The sequence below is a fragment of the Balaenoptera borealis genome (assembly GCF_965194805.1).
Source record: "Balaenoptera borealis genome assembly, chromosome: 16".
Classification (NCBI taxonomy): domain Eukaryota; kingdom Metazoa; phylum Chordata; class Mammalia; order Artiodactyla; family Balaenopteridae; genus Balaenoptera; species Balaenoptera borealis.
In genome coordinates, this window is record NC_138872.1 from 13,473,651 (window position 1) to 13,496,261 (window position 22,611).

General features: G+C 49.9%; 1 protein-coding gene and 1 long non-coding RNA gene across 8 annotated transcripts in view; one reads left to right on the forward strand and one right to left on the reverse strand.

Moving 5' to 3' along the window:
- Window positions 1-22,611, forward strand: part of SULF2 (sulfatase 2) — a 142,867-nt gene that overhangs the window by 11,913 nt on the left and 108,343 nt on the right. For all 6 annotated transcript variants that reach the window (XM_082361165.1, XM_082361168.1, XM_082361164.1 and 3 more), the window contains exon 2: window positions 18,902-19,177. In XM_082361165.1, the coding sequence (XP_082217291.1) occupies window positions 19,003-19,177 (175 nt within the window). In that variant the 5' untranslated portion in view covers window positions 18,902-19,002. The remainder of the gene's footprint in view (window positions 1-18,901; window positions 19,178-22,611) is intronic.
- LOC309613234 lies at window positions 5,465-16,950 on the reverse strand. Of its 2 annotated transcripts, none has more exons than XR_014235600.1 (2): window positions 8,298-16,950; window positions 5,465-7,519 (listed from the first exon to the last, which is right to left on the reverse strand). It is a non-coding gene; the product is annotated as an uncharacterized lncRNA (long non-coding RNA). The 2 variants fall into 2 exon arrangements; XR_014235601.1 differs by having other exon boundaries at window positions 8,095-16,950.

Below are 22,611 nucleotides of genomic sequence, written 5' to 3' on the forward strand. Positions count from 1 at the left end.
CTAACAGAATCTCCGGGGGAGCTCTTAAGTTCCAGTGCCCAGGCCATACCCAGACCAATTAAATCAGCACCCCTGGGTGGGGGGAGGGGCAGGCATCAGGCTATTTTAGAGCTCCCAGATGATTCCAATGTGCAACTGAAGCTGAGGGCTGCTGAAGCAGGAGAGTAGGTGCTAGAAAGGGTGCATTTCTGCAAAACCCCAAAAGGGCTTGTAGGAGCTGGCAGCTCCTCGAATAAAACCATCCCTCCAGGGGCCCGCTGCACCCATAATAAAGTCTACTTTGCCCTGCACCACCTGGCCTCCACCTCCGTCTCACTCCACTCAGCATATTACACCCAGTCACACTGGCCTCCTCTCTGTTCCTAGGCTGCATCAATGCTTGTTCCAACCTCAGGGCCTTTGCTCTTCCTGTTCCCGCTGCCTGGACCGCTCTTCATAGCATCACAGGTCCGGCTCCTCTTGATCCTTCAGGTCTCAGCTCAAATGCCACCTCCTCAGAACGTCAAGAATGCCTCCTCGGTTTATGTTTATAGCACTTTTCACTCTCTGGAATTACCTGGATTTACTTATTTGCTTCTCTGTCCTTTGTCCTCTTGCTAAAAAGTATGCCTCATGCTTGTGGGGACCTTGTTTGTATCCCGGCACCTAGAACAAGGCCTGGCTCTCTGAGTGCTCAGGAAATATTTTGGGGAAGAAAGAATCAAGGAAGGAGGCTTGGAGATGTGCTGGTGGATCTGAATCTAGTGTTTGGGGATCCTTGCTCAGGGCAAGGGAGTCGAAACCTGTTTGTCATCTGCCAAAAGCACGGGTAAGAGTGGAGAGGGTTGCTCTCACCTAGTCACCAGTCCCTGTCCCCTCCCAGTACCCAGCCCAGTGGAGGAGCCAGGCTTTGTGCTAACATCCTTTTCACAGCAGCAGATACCTCCCTCATGCCACAGCAGGGACATCAGGCCCTGCAGAAGGGCTGGTGGAATGTTCTACTTCTGACCAGTCTCAGACCACGTGGGATATGTAAGTTAATCCGTGAGATCAGTGGCATGACCTTCTAATGAGGGATCGGTGACATGACCTTGTAATGAGGGCTCTTAGATCGAAGATTTCTGCCCTGGGCCCTGGGAATGACAACTACCCCCCTTTCCCCAAGTTGTCCCCTCCTGAAAGAAGCTATCACCGTGCAGGAGACCTGCCTCTCTCACCTCCTTTCCGGGACCCACACACAACTGAGAAAGTTCTGCATGCCAGGTGGTGTTCTAAGTGCTTGCTCAGGGTGTCTTAGTCCATTCTGGCTGCTGTACTAGAAAACCAGAGACTGGGTGGCTTATGAACAACAAAAATTTATTTCTCACAGTTCTGGAGGCTGTGAAGTCCAAGATCAAGGTGCCAACAGTTTCAGTGTCTGGTGAGAGCCTGCTTCCTGGTTCATGGACGGCACCACCTTCTCTCTGTGTCCTCACATGGCAGAAGGGGCGAGGGAGCTCTCTGGGGTCTTTTATTAGGGCACTAATCCCATTCCTGAGGGCTCCACCCTCATGACCTAATCACCTTCCAAAGGTCACAACTTCAGATACCATGACATTGAGGATTAGGTTTCAACACAGGGATTTGGGGAGGATGCAAACATTCAGTCTGTAGCACAGGGATATTCTAATCCCCGTTTTACAGATGAACAAAGTGAGAGGTCTCCTTGCTCCGCCATCCTTAGTAATAGGACATCACAGGCTGGCTGACCAGTGCGCATATTCCGCTCACAGAAATGTTTTGTTTGACTTACACACTATTTTTAACATTTTTTGAAGTTGGCAGATTTTTAACAACTGTGAGACTTCACATTTTAAAAATGAGAGTTTCCAGCTTCTGAAAAATAGACATGGGCCATATGTGGCCGCACTGGGCTCCTGTCCCCACTGATGGTATATTTTCCACTTTGCCACAGTCCTCCTCACCCCCATTCCCTATTGTCTGAAGGTACAACCAAGTTCATTTGCCATTTATCATTGCACTTGCCCTGCTGTTCCTCTCTCATGGAGCAATATTTCTGCGTTCGAATGCCTGTAGCAAAAGTGGTAAAGTGAGAGATGCAGAGAAGGAGGCGTGCGGGTTTCAAGTTTTTCTTATACTTGGTTACGTTACCTGCCTGGCCCACGTGGGCGTTTGAGTTTTTCCTTTGCTGTAACACTTTGTTCATACCAAATGGCCACCCTTCTAGGGACAATGCATTGGAACTTCAATTTATTATAATAATAACAAAATCTAGTATCTAATGGGTACTTGTTGCCAAGCATTTAATCTTCATGACAATCCTCTTAATCAGGACCTGTTATCATCTCCATTTCATAACTGAGGAAACTGAGGCAGTGTGTGTGATGCCCCCACCAGAATAGGAGCTCCTTAAGCTTGTTCATCTTTGTGCCAGCCTACCGCTGTTTGAAACAGTGATTGAATGAATGAATGAATGATGTTCTCCTCTAAGTGTTCATCTGATGGGCCCCAGGAGACCAAAAATGTTGACTCATCATAGGTCATTGGAAACCTTCCCGTTGGAGGAACAGGCTCTAATCAGTGTCACTGCGGATTCTTTAGCTGTGTGTCTGCTGTGTAATGGATCACCCCCAGCTCAGTGGCTTAAAGCAATGATTATTTACTTCTGACGAGTTTGTGAGTTGCCAGGTGGTTCTCCTGCTTCAAATGATATCAGCTGGAAGGTCCAAAATGGCTCCACCCGAACGGCTGGCAGCTAGTGTTGATCAAGAGATGGGAGCTCCTTTGGGGCCATCAGCTGAACGGCTCCATCCTCCTCCACAGGGCCTTTTCCCATGGCTGCTTGTACTTCCTCACGGTATGGTGGTCTCAGGATAGCCTGACTTCTAAGAGCGCACATGAAAAGGCTGCCAGGCCTTCTTAAGGCTTTAGCTTCAGAAGTGCTAGGGGCCTAGGAGCAGGAGAGGCTGGCAGCCTCCTGAAGTAGGGGTTCCAGTGAGATAAATGCACCCCTGCTTTTTTTTTTTTTTTTTCTGCTCTTGACATTCTATTTGAGTGTCAGGGGCCCAGTGAGAGAGTCTGATTGGCCAACTTTTGTCATAGGATCACCCTTTGGTTACATGGCAGGAGAGGGCGGGGCATCTTGGCAGGGGAGAGAGAATCCTCAAAAGGAAATTGGGGTACTGTTGTCAAGAGAAGGGGACCAGATGCTGGACAGAAAAAAAGAGTTAGAAACCTCTGCACAGCCCCTGAGTAAGTGGCTCTGCCCCAGGATGAGCAGTTAACATTTTTGAATGAATGAATGAATGAATGGAGGATGGATGGATGGATAGGTGAATTTTTTTTTAAGTCTGGTATAAGTAGAATGCCCAAATCTGTGTAGCAGCTCTTCCAGGGCAGGGGCCCCATAGTGCAGGCACTGCTGAGGGTTTGGGAGCCCCCCTCATTTTATGGGCCACAGCCAGCTCCCAGAATATGCTCAGCATCCTCACCCCAAAGATGGGGCTGATTGGAGCTGGCCCCGGAAGGGAGAGCGTGCACGGTGATAAGGGACCGGCCTGCGCAGTGGGTGGGCTCCTGCCTCCCCAGACCCCGGCCCTCACTCCCTTTCTTCCAGCCACTGGGCACCTGGACACACAGTAACACCTGGTGACACCCAGTGAGTCCCCCAGAGAAACTGATCCCAGCTCAGAGAACACCTGTGACCCAGGCTGTCCCGCCACGTGACAGTCTATTTCCAGCTGCTAATTAGACAGCACAGCACTCCAGGGTTGGAAACAGACGTGTCATTCGAAATTCTCTCTGACTCCCATCTCTAAATTTAGTGGGTTATTTGGTAAAAGTTGCTTCAGACTCCCTCCCCTGCCTGTGAGTACAGTCTTCTCAAATAATTGCTAAGTGTCAGGCCATTTCCAAGGTGAGCTAATGAGACGTGCCTCTCCTAATAGCAGGGGCCTGACGAGTGAGCATGGTGCCCATGGCTGTGGATTGGGTGAAAGGGAAGAAATAATTGGATTATTAATACCGAGCAGTCAAAATAGCCTTTCATCCCTTTTATGTTCTTCTCGAAGGAGACTACAGTCTCTGGAAACCTAAATCTGGGTTCTATGGGGGTAAACAGTGCTGAGAACGTGTGGGGTTAACAAGTGGGAGGGGGAGTGACTGGCATTGCCAGCCCTGGCCAGGCAGTCGACGCCGAGAACCAGCCCGCAATTAGGCGTGAATAATGACTCTGTCACGGTCAGACTTTATTGCTTTTGGCCAAAAGCCCTTTGCAGAAATAACTTTGTAGCTTGCTGCCAGGGAAGCTTTTGTCCGCGGCCAAGACAAAACAACAAAGAACAGAGGTGGGAAGAACTGTATCTGATTCCCGTTTCCCCTAAACACCCGGGAAGGGCAGCAGGTGTGGCCTACCCGGAAGGCGTGGGTGGGGGGGCAAGTGACGTCCAACCTCAGGTATGCCAGGCTGCCACTCCTGCTCCCTTCTCCTGCCATTCTGGTCTTTATTACGGTCTTCAAACCGACCCAGCTCATTCCCACCACAGGGCCTTTGCACTTGCTTTTTCCCTTGCTTAGAAAGCATCGCGCCCGCAACTGGCTTCTCACCCACCTTCTGGTGTCAGCGCAGACATCACCTCCTAGAGGCCTCCCCTGATTTACTCTATCCTGTCATCCTGACAACTCCCTTCAAAGCACTTAAGATCATCTGAAATTCATCTTCATTTGTTAAATATGTGTCTCCCCCACCAGAATATCAGCTCCTTCAGGACAGAGGCCTGGCCTGCCTGGTGTTCACAGCTGTTTCCCAGCATTCCACACAGCACCTAGCACATAGTAGGTGCTCAGAAAAGATCAGGTAGCTTCGAAGGGTTGCAAATGGGCCCCCAGCCAAGCTCCAGAGGAGCTTTGTTTGGCCTTCTCAGTGTTTAAAATGTATTGACTGTTTTTACTCTGAAAATGGCATCCCCACTGGTGTGGTCCAGTCCCCACCCCTCCCTGTGACCCTAAATCCAGGCCATGTCACTCACTTCTCTTGCCTGGGCCCTGCAGGCATTTGAGTTTGTGTCCCCACTTTAGACAAAGGCCACTGCACACAGGTGTCTCTCCACAGGTGACCAAACAGCATCCAGAATTCCTGTGAGCCCAGGCGGTGGGGCAGTCCACTGGCCTCCCGCCCAGCCAGTCGCATTGACTGGATTGAGGCATGGTTCCCAGTGGGCAGGACCCAGTGGTCCTCATCTTAGGAGTCCGTGCCCAGGCCATTAATGGCATTGAACTTCATCGTGCTCTCTCTTGAGCCTTCTGAGTCATCAAGGAGGGAATTCCATTAACCCCTCTGTTGTGGTCTTCAAAGAGGCCTGCTCCCCTTGCAAGAAAATGTTCAGTGCCCTTGGCAAGCAGGAATTTAACCGTAATGTCACTACATTTGTTTCTTTGTGCTGCTATCCATTTATGGCAGGGGTTCTCACCTGGGGGCAATTTTGTACCCCCCCCCCAGGGGACATTAGGCAATACTTGGAGACTTTTTTTTTGGCTGCGTCAGGTCTTAGTTGCGGCACGCGGGATCTTCATTGTGGCATGCGGGATCTTTCATTGCAGCACACAGGCTCTTCCTTGTGGCACACAGGCTTCTCTCTAGTTGTGGTGTGTGGGCTCTGTAGTTTGCGGCACATGGGCTTCTCTCTACTTGAGGCGCGAGGGCTCAGTAGTTGTGGCGCGCAGGCTTAGTTGCCCCGCAGCATGTGGGACCTTAGTTCCCCGACCAGGATCGGACCTGTGTCCCCTGCATTGGAAGGCGGATTCTTTACCCCTGGACCACCAGGGAAGTCCCTGGAGACATTTTTATTGTCATCGTTGGGGGTGGTTGCTACTTGCCTCTAACGGGTAGAGGCCAAGGATGCCGCTAAACACCCTACAGTGCACACAACCACAGAGAATGACGCAGCCCCAGATGTCAGCAGTGCCCACGTTAAAAGACCCTGGTTTAGGGCCAGTGGTGCTCATTCCCCGTGGAGGGAGAAAACTGCCTTTGTAACCAAATTTACTGAAATAAGAAAGGGAGTGGACAGAAAGCTGTATCTGGCACAAACAAGGGTGCAGGTGACAAGCAGAACTTCCGAGACCCTGACATGTGGGATGCTGGGGTCAAGGTCAGTCATGTCATCCCTTTTGGGGAGCAGAGCAGACTGTTGGCTTCACACCAGAAGCCCCGGCCCTGGAAGCTGCCCATCTCGCCAGAAAATTCCTGGGAGCTGCCTATCAGACTCCAGCGGTTGATTCTGGGAGAAGCTTCATGTCTCAGGCTGAGTGCTAGAAGGTTGGAGCTGTTTGCAGCTCTCCTGCCCAGCCAGGCTATGTTAACGTTCCTCCCAAACCCAGCCCAGCACCCCCCAGTCGAAGTCTCCCCCCAGGACAAGCCAGCGGCCACCCAACGAGACCGGGGACGGCGGCCTCCCGGCCCAGGCAGCTTCCCGGTGGACGGTGGCCCTGAGCTCCTGGGGCCAAAGGGCTGACCCTGCGGAGGGTCACTGCTCACGTCAGCAGGAGGAAAGGACTGGGGGAAGTGAGGGCCAGTTCCCCAAAATCAGGTCACCCAGTTCTGTTTGGGTTTCTGCATGTATGAGGTGGCTTCCTTTTCTGCTTAAAAAGATGGGACTTTTTAAAAAGTGAAAATAAATCAATGTTTTCAATGCAGATGTAACTGGGGCGCCTCCGTTCTCTGCAGCGGGGAAGAGAGGCTGTCACTGTGCCTTCACATCCAGGGCAAGCTTGCGTTCTGCCTCGTCTGCTCCCTTCAGATCCGCCTAAGCACGGGCCCCACTGATGTAACCCCTTTGGGTCATTCGAGAAAGAGGAGTGGGCATGGGGGAGGCTTCTGGTCACCCCAGGGCTTCCTGAGGCTCAGGGATCTTTGAGATGGGCCTGGGCACAGACTCCAAAGCTTGGCAGATACAGACGGACGGAATCTGACTCAGATCAAGTTTCACTTCCTAGAAGGGGTGACGTGTGCAGGCGAGAGGCTCTCACCCGCTGCCGAGCCCAGGCCTCCATGACTTGGCAGGGACCCCCCTGTGTTTTCCAGGGGCCACAAGATAACACCCCGCATGCTCATCTCCAGCGCGATCTTCTCACCCCTCCATCTAGAGGTGGGGCATCCCTGGTGTCCCGTCCATGAAACTGGCCAGGCATGTGTATCGCTGGTAACCAATAGCATGGCGGGGTTAATGCTGGGGACAGCAGAAAAGATGAGGTTTATTCAGAAAAGAGGAAGCAGCTCCTCTTTGATTGCTGGGATGCTCACTTTTGGACCCCTAAGCCGCTGCATGAGAAATCAGCCCCCAGCCTGAGGCCTCCATGCTGTGAGGAAGCCCAGGCCACATGGCAAGGCCCCCCTGAGGCCCCGGCTGACTGCCAGCAGCAGCCACCAGACTGGGGATTCAAGTCCCCAGCTCTTGAGTCTTTTCAGCTGTGGCCTCAGACATGATAAAGCAGAGACCAGCCATTCCTGTTGTGTCCCATTGGAATTCCTGAACCCAAGTCCCTGAGCATAAAAAAAAAAAAAAAATTTCCACTGCTAAGTTTGGGGGTAAATTGTTACAGAGAAGTAGTCATTGGAACACTTGGCGCGTGCCAGTCTTCCCTCTGTTCAATAAGTTATTCATTTATTCAACCGCATCCGGAATCTCCCTTCTCACCCCTTCACTGCCCCCACCCTGGTCCAGGCACTGTCCATGGCAGTCATCTCACTGGCCTCCGTGTGTCCACCTCACTGCCTACAGTCTGTTCTCCACACACAGCCAGAAGGATCCTGTTAAAATCTACAGCCAATCACGGCACTCCTGGGCTAGAACATTCCAGGTCCCACTCCCACTCAACTCCACTCCAGCCATACTTGCCCACTTCATGTTCCTCAAACACCCCAGCCACATTCCTACCTCAGGACATTTGCACTTGTCCCTCTGCCTGGAATACTGTTCCCCTGAATATCCACAAGGCACATCCCTTCACCTCCCTGAGGGCTCTGCCCAAGTGTCATCTCTCAGAGAGGCCTTTGCCACCCTCCTATTTAAGGATGCAAGCTCCCCCCACCAGCACTTCCAGCCTCCCGCTCCTCACCTTAGGACTCATCACCTCATGTGCCCGTCATTTATTTTGGTGTCTGCTCCATGACAGAGTATTGGTTTCTGAATCTGCAGCACGTAGAATAGGGCCTGGTGCATAGTAAGTGCTCAGTAAATATTTGCTGACTAACTCAAAGAATTAGCACCCAGGCTGTGCCAGGGGCTGGGGCTATGGAGTGAGGAAGAGACAGCGCCTACCTGTGCAGAGCTTCCAGCAGGGAAAATGACCCCCTACAAGATACAAACTCGAACAGAAGAGTGCAGCAAGGAATCAGAAGTTGTGATGAGTGCTCTGAAGAGAACAAACCTTGGATGAGGCCAGGAATAACAGAGGGAGGCCTGCCGCAGGGAGAGAGGCAAGGGAGGGCACCCTCCCCACCTGTCAGACTCCACCCATCCCAGGGTTCCAGGCCGTGTCCAGGGGACAGTCTGTTTTTCTTGGCAGGTGAGGAAACTGAGGCCGAATCAGGACCAGAAGTCAGGACTCCCACACCCACATTTCTTCCCCCTTTCTGCACCACCTTTCTCTTATCAGCTGGCAAATAAGGATGAGGAAGGTTTGCCTGTGATAAGGCAGAGTTGGGCCCAGGCCAAGGGTTAGCAGCCGTGTCATCAGATCTCTCTATAGACGGAGGCAGACGGTGTCTGGGAAGCCACCTGGGTCAACACTCTGCCCCCAGCTTGCTCTGCCAGTTGGGCTCATTCAATCGCAAGTGACAGAGAAAGCAACTCCAAGTGACCTAAGAGAAAAAGAGAATTTGATTCATATCCTTAAAGAGTCAAAGTATGAGAAAGGGACCTGAAAGAAAATATCTCAAAGCAGTTGAAGGACATGGAAGAATCTACAGGGTCCTGAAACAAAGAACCCAGAAGTAAATCTTCCTCCTTCAGGCTTAGCTGGATCCAGGTCTCGAATGTTGGCAAAACCCAAGTATGTTCCATCTCGAAGCTCTGTTCTCTTCTGTGTGTTGGCTTCATTGCAACTCCGTATGAGGCAAAATGAGGTCAGAGTCTTCCCTCATCCTCATGGTGGACTGACATGGACCGAGTTAGCCAGCTGGAAAGAGGAGGTGCCTCTTCCTAGTTGGACCAAAGTGCCTGGATTACTCTGATTGGCCAGTCACTGTGGCAGGGGGATTAGAAGGCTCTGATTGGCTCAGGTCTGGATGCCGTGGCCCAGTCTTGGAGCTCTGAAGCTAGGGCCTAATTTGAACTTTATGGACCAATAACTGGGAGAAGAGGATCCCCAAAGGAAAACTGAGTGCTGTTACAGAAAGGAGGGTAGCCCAAACTCAACAAATAACACTAACTAACATTTATCAGGCACTTACACTATACAGCTCTGTTCTAAGGACTTCACAGACATTAAGCCACTTCATCCTCGCAACTCTGTAAGTGCTATTATTGGCCCCACTTCGCAGATAAAGACACTGAGGCCAAAAGAGGTTAAATTACTTGCCCACAAGCTAGTAGGTAGTGGAGCCGAGACTCGAACCCAGGCATTCTGTCTCTAGTTCCCATCTCCACCCCTTCGCCAGCCTGTTCCCTGCTGCATTTCCCCCCAGCACTTAGCAGTCTATCTGCGTCCCTTTCTCCACTCTCTTTGTCAGCTCCGTGAGAACAGGGATTTGTCTGCTTTTTTTTTCCCCCCCACTGATCATGATACAGTACCTGGTACATAGCATCTGCTCAGATATTTGAGTGTGTGAATTATATGGTCGCGCACTTGACATGCAAAGCATTGTGATACTCAGCTTCCCAAGACTTCAGATGTATCTTTTCTTTTTTTTTTTTTTTTTTTTATTTTTCTAATTTACAAAAGGATTCATTGAAGAATTTTTTTTTTTAAATCTTTATTTATTTATTTATTTATTTTTGGCTGTGTTGGGTCTTTGTTTCTGTGCAAGGGCTTTCTCTAGTTGCAGTGAGCGGGGGCCACTCTTCATCGCAGTGCGCGGGCCTCTCACTATCGCAGCCTCTCTTGTTGCGGAGCACAGGCTCCAGACGCACAGGCTCAGTAGTTGTGGCTCACGGGCCCAGTTGCTCCGCGGCATGTGGGATCTTCCCAGACCAGGGCTCGAACCCGTGTCCCCTGCATTGGCAGGCAGATTCTCAACCACTGCGCCACCAGGGAAGCCCCAGATGTATCTTTTCTAATCTTTCTCTGAGCTCTAACTATAATCCATGACCCCATTCTAAGAGTTCGCTCGTGGTTTACCATTACTTCCAACCCTGTTTTCTGACCCTTCTCACCTTTAGCAGGAGTCTTTCAACTCCAGCTTCTTACATGTTGACTCTTTAGAATGTCCGCTCCATGAGGGCAGGTACTTTTTTTTTTCACTGTTTTATCTACAGTGCCAAGAACTATGCCTGGCACATAGCAAGCCTTCAAGAATTTCTTGTCACATGAATAGTTAGGCAACTAGATTCTTAGGTTCTTCTCTTTATGCCCTAATTTCCTTTCCAGATCCTGAGCCCTTGTCTTGAAACCTGACCTTTCTCTCCAACCCCTAAGGACCCCTCTCTTGTCCCCTGTCCTGCTGGCTTGGTCGTCTGCCTCCAGCTGAAATTCCAGGAACAGGCACAGAGAGCCACCTGATGCCCTTGGCCTTGGGTAGCGGAGACAGGGAGGGTCTGTGGACTGTAGGTTCCAGGAGCTCCTGTCCTTTCTCTGACAGCCCTGGAGAGGAGGAGAGAGGCTGGCAAAACCTGTTGGCCAGGAAGAAGAGGAGATACCAAGGGAGTGTAAGGTTTAACAGATGTGCATGTGTCACCCTCTGTCTAGACAGCTTCTAGGCTTGTGAGGCTCGGGACCACACATTTCCACTCCTCCATTCTGCCTGCTACTTGCTAAAGCTATTTCCCCTGCCTGAGGCACCCTGTCCTCCACGCCTTCTTCAGAGCCTACCCAAATCCTGTGGATTTTTCAGAACTTTGTTCCTCTTAGGCTTCTCAAACTTTTCTCTGTAAGGACTCTTCCACGCAGCCCTCCCTGAATGCCCGCAGACCAGCAGTTCCCCCCCCTTTTGCTTCCTGTGCGTACCACACACTTAACCTCAGCCTCTTGTATCATTTCTCAGTTTCCAAGTAGGCATGGGAGTCAAGAGAGGACTCGTGGAATCAGAATATCTGGGTGCAAATCTCGGGCATGCTATCCGCTTGCTTTATCAGTATAGGGGCCCTGCAGGAAACAGATGGCGCCTCCAACAGAGATATGAGCAGAGTGTAAGAAAATGAATAGTACAGATCTCTAGGGCTGAGAACAGTGGGGAGCATTTGCTGGAACCTGGCAAGGGCCACCCACAGGAGCTGTGGCCTTCAGTAGAGCAATAGAGGGATATGGTCGGTTCCTAGCAACTGGGCAGAGAAGGCACCTGGAAAGTACCCAGGCCTCTCTCTCTTCCCATACTGCCTTCCCTGGGCAGTGTCTCCCTGAGCCAAATCCAGCCAGGAGCCAGAGAGCACAGAGCCCATTGATGTGGTCCATCCAAGCGACGATATTCAGCACCCAAGCAGCGCAACCCTGGGGAAATTCTCGAACCTCCCCATGCCTCAGCTTCCTCACCCGCAAATGGAGCATCCTAACTCATAATGTTGTTATAAGGGTGACCTGAGTTGACACAGGAAAACTGCTTAGAATTTAGAAAAGTGCCCAGGGTCCGTGATAAGCACATCATATAAATTTTAGTTATTTCTTCATTGTTCTTGTAGGGTATTTACCGTGTTGGTCTGGGCATTTCCTGTTGCAAATGACAACCCCAATTCAGATTAGCTTCAGCAACAAAGGGCGCTTGTTTGAGCCTGTAACTGGCTACAAGGTGGAACTTGTTTCAGTCCAGTGTCAGGAACATCCTCTCTCAGGGGCCAATTGGCAGCTGGGCTGGGCTTACCCCTTCCCAGTACCCACCCAACTGTTTCTTACTTCTCTCTCATTGGCCAGGCTTGGGTCACATGTCTGTCTCTGGGCCAATCACTGGAGCTAGAGAGATGAGATGTGCTGATTGGCTACACTTGGGTCACATCTTCTGTCCTGCGTTCACACTGCACGTAAGCAGAAAAAAAGGAGTTGTCAGTGCCCCCAAGCAGGGCTGGAGTACGAGTACTGTTACCAGGAGGGAGAAAATTCTTTGCCAAGTCAGTAGTATTTTCAATGTCTGCTATGTCCGAAGCACCGTTTTAGGTGTTGGGATACAGATGTGAACAAAGCTGACAAAAATCCATACCCTCAGATTATGAACTGACTTTCTAGTGGGGGAGACTGACAAAGAAACAAGTAAAATATCTGTCAGAGGTGGTAGGTGCTACTGGGGAGGAAAGAGATTTCCATTTTAACCTGCAAAGGCGAAATTTGAGCAAAGACCTGAAGGAGGTGAGGAAAGGGCCGTGAAGAGATCTGGATGAAGGCTCCAGGCAGAGGGAACAGCACATGCAAAGGCCCTGGGGTGGGGACATGCCTGGCATGTGCAAGGAGCAGCACAGACACCGTGTGGCCAGAGCCAAGTGGGCCAGGGGGATAGTGGAAGGTGATGAGGTCAGGAAGGGATGGGCAGACTGCGTAGGGTCTTGTAGGTCCTTTGGAGGGTTTGGAGGTTTTTATTCAGCATTAGATGGGAGCTCTTCAGGACTTTTCAGTAGAGGAAAACAGACTCTTGTTTTAACAGGATCCTTCTGCCTGCTTGATAGAAGGAGGTGAAGGTAGAAGCAGGGAAATCAATTACGAGGCTGTTATAATCCAGGCAGGATTATCCTATTACCTAACCCTGTGACATAGTAGGCCCTAAATACATATTTGTAAAGTAAATGAAGGAAGACATAAGTGGTCTGGCTCTCTAGACCACCTAGGAAGGTCCACAGGTCTGGTGCAGGGGCTCTGGCCCCAGCACAGGGCATCTTCACACCCCACAATTTCCTTTCTTCTCACCTCCCAGGGAACTTCTCCCGTCTGATCAATGCCTTGTTCTGACCACTTCTTCCTCTCCCACTCCCTCTCCCTGGGCTGCCTGATCACTCCCAAACTCCTCTCAGCTACTCTTGTTGGATTTGGGGCTCCTCAGAGGAAAACAGCCATCTGGATCTCTCTGGACAGGCCTGGGTGAGGTCCCAGGCGTTTCCCCAAAGCTGTGGTGCACAGTCCGCCTGAGACCCACTCCTCTCTGCAGGTCAGATAAATCCAGAAGCAGGAGTGATGTTTCTGAATGCTCAGGATTCTAGGCGTTTCCAGTGATGTCTTCCTGGGCTGGCAGGGCTTTGCCAAGGTCTGTGAGAAAGACACAGGACGAAGAGAGGAGCGGGATGGACCTTTCATCAAGCTGGTGGGAATAAGTGGTGGTGTCTGCGGGATGAACAGAGCATCGCTCAGCTAGCGCTGCACAGATGCACCAGATACTCTCGCGGTTCAGCCACTTTGAATCTTTGCTAAGAAGGAGGAAAATGGAGGCAGAATCCCTTGTGTCATTTTTAATTGATTTCTCCAGCATACAGAGAGGGGCTGGCACAAGTCCAGGGAAAGTGGGAGCTGGGGGAATTCATCAAAAATCGACCTACTGATGACTTGAACTGATGAACTAATTAGCTCCTATTATTCTCCAGTCTCTGGTCATGGAGATTTGACTTCCATCCAGAGGAGTAGCATCCTGACTGAAGGGTTACAGCTGCCTGGGAATGGAGCGGGGAGCATTGCTAAGAAGACCAACATGGGTGCCAAGAAGAGTCCGGTCGACCATATCCCCCAGCTCCACCCACCATCTGGCCCGGCCCCCCTGTACCTCTGCATCACAGGCCCAGAGCCAAAAAGGCCCTCCAAGGGCACCTGGCCTCCTACTGTTTCAGAGGCAAAGGAGGAAACTGAGGTTGGGAGACTCTTAGGAACTTACCTGGAGATCTGCTTCCAGGAGGTTCTGGTTGAGCAGCTGACTCAAGCCAGAATGGGTTTGAACCCAGTCTCTGCCCCTTATTTGCCCATGTGATCATGGGAAAGTGCTTTTAATTCTCTGTGGCTCAGCTTCCTCATCCATAAAATGGGTATACTATCGATGGGTGGATATGCAGATTAGACAAGTTGATATATCAATACATAAAATGCTTAGAGCAGGAACTGGAGCGTTGCAGGCCCTCAATAAGCATTTGCTGTTACTATTTCTGGTATAAGAGAGTTGCTGTTTGTAGGGCATCCGTCGGAAATTCGCTATTATTTTATCACTCGATGTCTATCTGAAGGAACATGAATGTGTATCTTTTTTTATTTAACTGTAGTTGGTTTACAATATTGTGTTAGTTTCAGGTGTACAGCTTCGGATTCTTTTCCATTATAGGTTATTACAAGATACTGAATATAGTTCCCTGTACTATACAGTAAATCCTTATTGTTTATCTACTTTATATATAGTGATGTGTATCCGTTAATTCTATACTCCTAATTTATCCCTCGCCCCTCCCCTTTTCCCTTGGGTAACCATAAGTTTTCTGTCTGTGAGTCTATTTCTGTTTTGTAAATGAGTTCATTTGTATCAGTTTTTTAGGTTCCACATGTGCTATCATATGATATTTGCCTTTCTTTTTCTGACTTATTTCACTTAGTATGATAATCTCTAGGTCCATCCATGTTGCTGCAAATGGCAATGTTTCATTCCTTTTTATAGCTGAATAGTACTCCATTGTATATATATCCCACATCTTCTTTATCCATTCATCTGTTGATGGACATTTAGCTTGTTTCCATGGCTTGGCTATTGTAAATAGTGCTGCAGTGAACATTGGGGTGCGTGTATCTTTTTGAATTAGACTTTTCATCTTTTCCAGATATATGCCCAGGAGTGGGATTGCTGGGTCATATGGTAGCTCTATTTTTGGTTTTTTAAGGAAACTCCATACTGTTCACCAATTTACATTCCCACCAACAGTGTAGGAGGATTCTCTTTTCTCCACACCCTCTCCAGCATTTATTATTTGTCGAATTTTGATGATGGCCATTCTGACCAGTGTGAGGTGATACCTCATTGTAGTTTTGATTTGCATTTCTCTAATAATTAGTGATGTAGAGCAGCTTTTCATGTGCCTATTGGCCATCTGTATGTCTTCTTTAGAGAAATGTCTATTTAGGTCTTCTGCCTGTTTTTCGATTGGGAAGTTTGTTTTATGAATGGGCTGGCTGGAGTGTCAGTCAAGCTCACGGTTTCAATTGCAAAGCACAAAGCATCCCAGTGTGTTTCCCAAGGCAGGGAGACATGGACTGATAAACAACATGATTCAAGGATCCCCCCCTCCCATGATTTGGGATAATTCAGGGACCTATTAGAGTCTAGGGCATGTCTCCTTTTCAACCCTCTCAAGCCTCCCATTACCTCCAGCAGAAAGTCTCTGGATGGTGCTAACGTGCCTCGTTGCCTTTCAACACCTGCTAATTTCCCTTAAACAGAGAGACTGTGCAAGTATGAGAGCTGCCAGCCCAGAGCTCAGCTTAGAGTCTTAAATGTGAACTAGAAGCTGTTAGACGGACGGAGTAACACAGTCTCTGCTCTGTTTGACTTTATTTGTGTGATTAGTTCTACAGGAAAGGGACGCTGCTTTTCCATTTATTCTTGGATATTAAGTCGTCTTTTTCAAAACCATGTGTTTATGTCTTTATTTTTAAATGAGGCTATTTAAAGGAGCATGTGAACCAAATGATAGCAGAAGGGTTGTGCAGAGCCGGCAGAAATTGGGGCTATGGCCCCTGAATATGAGAAGCTGGGAAACATGAGTTCAGTGGTGAGAGGCCCTCACCAAGCTGTCAGGGAGAACAGAGGTCAAACCCTGTCCCTGCTGTTTTCTCTCTCCAGGTGACCTTAGGACAGTGATTCTGCCTCAGTTGTTCTCAGTTTTGTTTTGTTTTTTTTTAATTAATTGATTTGTTTGCTTTTATTTTTGGCTGCGTTGGGTCTTCGTTGCTGCACATGGGCTTTCTCTAGTTGCGGTGAGCGGGGGCTACTCTTCATTGCTGTGCGCGGGCTTCTCATTGTGGTGGCTTCTCTTGTCGCAGAGCACAGGCTCTAGGCGCAAGGGCTTCAGTAGTTGTGGCACACAGCCTCAGTAGTTGTGGCACACAGGCTCAGTAGTTGCGGCGCACGGGCTTAGTTGCTCCATGGCATGTGGGATCTTCCCGGGCCAGGGCTTGAACCCGTGTCCCCTGCATTGGCAGGCAGATTCTTAACCACTGCGCCACCAGGGAAGCCCTGTTCTCAGTTTTTAAATGGGGATAATAGTAGTACCTGTGTGAAAGGGTTGTTGGGGAGATTGAGGGAGATGCTGCAGAGTGCCTGATGCGGGACGCAGCTGCAGTGGTGCTGATAATAATCTAATAATGGTTTTCACTGTGAATGATGTGTTCCAGTCAGTACACACCATGTGCCAGGCTCTGGACTCAGCATTCTGCCTTAACTCATTTAATCCTTCACGCCCATTTTATAGATGGGGAAACTGAGGCATAGAAGGGTTAAGTTACTTGCCTAGGGACACCCAGCAAGTAACTTTAAAGTCCATGAATTAAGTATCATATAACATGGGCACAAAGCAGCTGCCCAACACATGTCACTGCAGCCACCCTGGCTATTGCGAGATGTGGGCTTTAGCAGATGAGGAGATGGAGGTGGAAGTCGATGCTTGTCCGCCAGTCCCATGAAACTCACAGTTCCCAGGTCAGCTCCCCGATAATGTGGCCTTCATCTCATCTCTCTGCACAGATGTCCTTTCAGAGGCCCCTGGGGTGGGAAGCCCTGTGTGGAGCTTGCTCTCTATTCTCAGCCTTCCCTCACTCTGTAGAACACAGAGAACCTCACCAAAATCTCCATTCCTTTATTTATCTGAATATTTATTTGGCACTCTTCTGTGCCAGGCATGGTACTAGGTGCTGGGGACAGAGCTGTGAGCAACACAAAGCCAGCCTCTGCCCTCGTGGAGCTGACCCTCCCATGGGAAGAACTGGGCAATAAATAAGATAATTGCAGGTGTAGTAGGGACTATGAGGGAAATAAAACAGGTTTTAAAACACAGAGAGTGCCTGGGGCGGGGGCACCACCTCAGATAGGGCAGTTAGGGCAGGCCTCTCCAAGGAGGTGACATTTGTGCCAAGACCTGGTAGAGGAGAAGGAGCCCATCAAACAGAATCTGGGGAAACATTCTTTCAGGTTTTAGGAAGAGGAAGTGCAAAGGCCCTGGGGCAGGAACAAGCTTGACTTGTCTAAGTGACAGAAAGAAGCCACGGGCCTGAGAGCAATTGAGAGGACCGGGGAGAGGTGGGCAGGGGTCGGATCACACCCGCCCCGTAGGGCTTGGTGGGGAGTCTGCATTTTGTACCCCAAGCCATGAGAAGCCAGGGGAGGGTCTGAGCAGGTGAATGACAGGTCTGGGACTCAGGTGAGCTGAGTGCCTTGCACCTGTCCACCTGGAGTGGGTGCCCCTTCAAACCTGTGCCCTGAGCACCTCCCTGGTCTCACCTAGTCCAGGCCCTGTGAGTTTTATGTTTGGATTTGAATTTTAGAACGATCCTGCTGGCTGCCCCCGGGGGGCATGGAGGGTGGGGGCAGGGGAGGAAGTGGGAGACCCCTTAGGCGGCTGGTGCTGTCCCTGGGAGAGATGATACAGGCAGCACATCCCCCTGTGCGGAACCTGGGGTCCATGATGAGTCCCCTGAGCTGTGGCTTGGGGTGGGGTGGGGTTCCCCATGACAGCAGGGGCAAAGGGAGTCGTTCAAGGTCACGGGAACAGTGACTCAGCCCGACTCCAACGACCTTGGTTTCCTCCCAACACGTCTGCTTGCTTGCTCTTTCTTTCCTTTTAGATAAATGAGACCAAAAGTCTATATCTGGACAGGACTTGAAGGCTCATTTCCTCAGGAAGTAGAAAAATGACCGCAGAGAGCAAAGAGTAGAGCGAGACCTGAGACCCTCCTGAGCCAAGATTAGCTGGCCCGCCTCCCCTCCCCTACCTTTACCTGTGACCCCATCTGACCCGGGGTCAAGGGGGTGACCAAGGTTGCAGTCGAATGTGACAACTCTTCTCCCTCAGCTTTTTAGCTCTCAGTTTTCTCTGTTGTCATTTTGTTTATTTTGCAACGTAAAACCAATATGAATAACTTGCCCAGTTACAGGATCTGTTGGCGGGGGGAACTTTGCGAACATCCCCGTTGGATTGAGTTCTTATAACAGTCATGTATCCCCATTTTATTCATGGGGAAACTGAGGTTCCTCGCTGGCTTATTGATGGGGAGACCCAGCTGGTGAGTGACGGAGGCAGGACTGAAACACAGAGTTGTCCAGCCCAAAGCATCAGCCCGGCTCGTCCAGACCCGTCCCCGACTCGCACGCTACCTGAGAGTTGGGGCTCCGTCCACTCACCTCTGCATCCTCCATGGTGCTGGCAGAGAACAGATGACCAGAAGTGTCTGCTCCTCCAGATTGGGCTTTTTCCTTTCCTTTCACTGGGAGGCGATTTGTCTTGCATTGGTTGGATGGTTCAGAGGCAGGCTGACTACCTGACTTGGGACTTGGGCTGCCACCAACACATCCAGAGGATCGCTGGGTCCAAGAGAGGAATTCTGTCTGCAGAAGTGGTCTCCGAAGGCTTTCCTGCCAGTCTATTCTCTGAGCCAGTTGCCAATACTTTTCTTGTAACTTCAGCCAAATTGGGTTTTTGTTCTGCTGTAGCTGTCCCTGACCAAAGAAACTCACTGTCACTGCCAGAAGCCATCGTAGAAATCATTATGCAAGTCTGTGCAGTTGGGCAGCCTTTACAAAAAGATTGACCTGATTCTTTTCCTCTTACTTTAGATCCGTGAGTAGAGAGGGAGGAGAGAAAAGAAACAAATCCACAAAACACAACTCCAGACTCCTGCATCCTGCCAGAAGCAAGGGATCAGCGGAAACGTAAAATGGCACCCCCCGGTGTCCTGCTTTGCTTGCTCTCTGCCACTGTCTTCTCTCTCCTGGATGGAAGTGTGGCGTTCCTGTCCCACCACCGCCTGAAAGGCAGGTTTCAGAGGGACCGCAGAAACATCCGTCCCAACATCATCCTGGTGCTGACGGACGACCAGGATGTGGAGCTCGGTAAGACCCCGGCCGCTGGCAGGCGGTATCTACCAAGCTCGCCATGCTGGGTCTCAGGATCCTGATGCAGGATGCTCGGGTAGACCCTGCAGAGTTCATGTCCAATCGATTGACCCAAGTCCTGGGGTGGTCCCACACGCGTGAATGCACAGCTAGGTCCTCGAGGTTAGGGGTCTCCAACCTTTTTCTAATGCGGAACCATTCCTAGATTCCTCCAAAGTCTTAAGGAGAAGAGATGTTAAGACCAATTCATTATTTCTGTCCAATTTCTATCGAGAACCTACTACATTCCAGGCAATATTCTAGGGCCTGGAACTTCAGTAATGAGTCAGGCAGGCACAGTCTCTACTCTCATGGAATGAGGGAGACAGATAATCAGAATCATTGCTAGTTCACGTGGAAGATAATTTCAAGAAGGGAGAAATGCTCTGGGGTAACTGAAGAGGGTGCTGGATGAGGGGGAGGGATGGTCAGAGCTACTTTGGATTAGTTATCAGGGAGGGCTCCTCAGAGGAGGTGATATTTGAGCTGACGCTGAACAGAAAGAAGAAACCAGCCTGGGGCATGTGTGTGCGTTGTGTGTGTGTGTGTGTGTGTGTGTGTGTGTGTGTGTGTGTATGTATGTATGTGTGTACGTACCCCTGCTCCACCAATCTTAACAGGTTTGAGTGGGCTCAGCCTTCCTTGGTGGCATCTAGGGGCAGGGAAGGTGGGCCCTATTGCTAGTGACCCGACTCAATTCACAGATTTGGTGCTTCAGGAGGGTGAGGGCAGCCGCCTCTCGTCCTGAGCTGCTTCCCCTCTTAGTGCTGTGGGCTCCAGGTAGAGCGGGTGAGGACAGGTGCCCTTGCCAAGATGTAGTTCATTTACACGGACGGCAAGCAGGAAAAGGGCACCCTCCCTTTATCGCCACACAGCCTCCTACCTGAGCCGTATCCTTGCTTCACTGTGTAAACCATCCTGGACTCCTCCCCCTCCCTGCTAAGCAAGGCCCTGGGCTCCTCCACCCAGCTGGGCGTCTTCATTTACATGAGGCATTTCTCACCACATTTTCATTCGAGTAAGAAGTCCCCATAAATGAGGCCACCAGGAAGGAAGCCCCCAGAGTCAATCTCAGCTGGACCTTCTGTGCCCCGGGGTCAAACTCTACCTATATTTCCAGCTCACCTTCGGGGGTCTCTCTCAATGTCAGTCTTCTTTCTCCTTTTCTTGTGTCTTCTCCCCCTTCGAATTCACTGATTTTACCGGTTCCATTTCTCCACATTAAACCCTACACAGCGCTGCCCTAGAGATGCATCTAGGGGGTGAGCCACAAATGCAAATCACATAAGTAATTCTAAATCTTTTATACTTTTTTAAAAAGTAAAAAGAAACTGGGGAAATTAATTTTAAAGACATATTTTGCTGAACCCAATATATCCAAATTATTGTCATCTTAACATGTAATCAATATAAAAAATCATTAATGAGATAGTTTACATTTTTTATATTGCTTTTGAAATCTGGCATGCCCTTAGAGGACATCTCAGGACCAGCTACCTTTCAAGTGCTCAGTAGCCATTTATGGCTACCGTACTGGACAGCATACAAGCCCCTCTGCATTTTCCTTCTCCTATAAGTTAGACTTCCCTTCTCATCATCAGTGATGATGATAGACATACTACTGGGTATTGTGAAGATCTGGGGGAAAGCCTTCCAAGGAGAGGGAACAGCGTGTGCAAAGGCCCTGAGGCAGGACCAAGGAGACAGATGTGGCTGGAGCCTGAGGAAGGGTCACAGCATGACCCTGGAGAGAAGGAAGGGAGCCAGATCTTGGAGGTTCTCGTGGGTTGTGGTAAGGCGTGCCAGTAGTTGACCAGGTGAGCGGTGGGCCTTTAGCCTCTGTCCACTATCAAAGGGCAACTGACTGTTGTTGGTGGCAACAAATTTAAAGGTTTACCGGAAAAGCCTTTGCAGCCAAACATAAGATTGCGGTGAAGATCCAACTGCAAGTCTGCACCTTTTTTGGATCCATTATTAAAAATACGAATCAGTCTTTTAAGCACCAAGTAAAGGTGATTTATATACATCCAAGCCATTCCTTATAATGATTTGTATTAATGATCACAAGTATAGATGTTTCTCGGGGAATTTATCTGTGCAAAAAGAATTTGCAGCCAGGAAGCAATCAAAGCCCAGGGCTTTTATTGACAATTTGACACATGTGATACCTATCTCACAGGCGGCATGTAGAATGAGCCGCATTCGATAACCATGCGGAGCCTACAGAAAGTGTCCATAGGACTGTGAGTTTTGTCTCTGGCAGAATTTTGCAGAGTGCTCACAGGCGGCACCTGACCTCAGGGCACCTTGGTCTTGCCTCATGGGGCCCCTCAAGCTGTTTCCATCGTAGTTCTGCCTGGGACCCCCCCTGACGTTTATTCATGCATTCAACAGATACTGATTAAGCATCTACTCTGTGCAGCGCACTGTGCTGGGAGCGGGAGGACTGGGGAAGGATCCCTCCAGCTGGAGAGAACAGGAAAGGCAAAGACAGTTAGAAATGAGCTTGGTGGGTCGGGACAGAAAGAATGCCTGTGAGCCAGGTGGAGGGACCCAGGGTATAAGTGGAGCGAGATGAGGCCAGGTCGTGCGGGGCCTTGTGGCCATGGTGAGGGTTTTGAGTTTTATTCTTAGTGAAACAGACATGAGTGAAGATGGGCCTTGAGCAAAGGAGGGGCTGTGACCTGACTTAGGTTCCAGTAGGATCCCGCTGGCTTTTATGTTGAAATTAAATGACATTAGGAGGACAGGACCATAACGGGGCAGGCGAGGATGGAAGCTTGGACCAGAGCAGGAACAGTGGAACCCGAAAGACATGCATGAACGGGTTGGATGGGGGGTGTGGGTGGTGAGGAAAGGAGGAGCATTAGTGGCGACTCCTGGATTTTTGGCTGGAACCAAGGTGAATGATTGAACATGCACTCTTAGGAGCGCCGCTTTTTTGCCGCAGCTACGTGATCTAACTAAGCCTCATGTCAGAATCTGATTATGTTTGCACCTGTGACTCGAATAAAGCCAGCAGCGTATGCAAATATAAGGAAAGGGCCTCCGAGTGTGATGAGGACGTGGGAGAGAGGAAAGCAGAGAAAACCAGGGCTAACTTACAACACCTAGATCCATCCTCTTCATTTTAGATGGAGAGACTGAGGCCCAGAGAAATGAAGTCACTCGTCCAAGGTCCCACAGCTAGAACGTGGCTAAATAAGATTTGAACCCAGAGCCTGTGGTCTTAACCACTACTCTACTTAACCAGTCTCCTGGGATGGCTATTCAGTTGTTTCCAGATTGAGTGTGTTTGTTAGTAGTTTCCACTATTACCAATACCGTTGCTGAGAACGTCTTTATACGTGCATCTCTGCATAGGTGAGCGAGGATTTCTGAAAGATAAATTC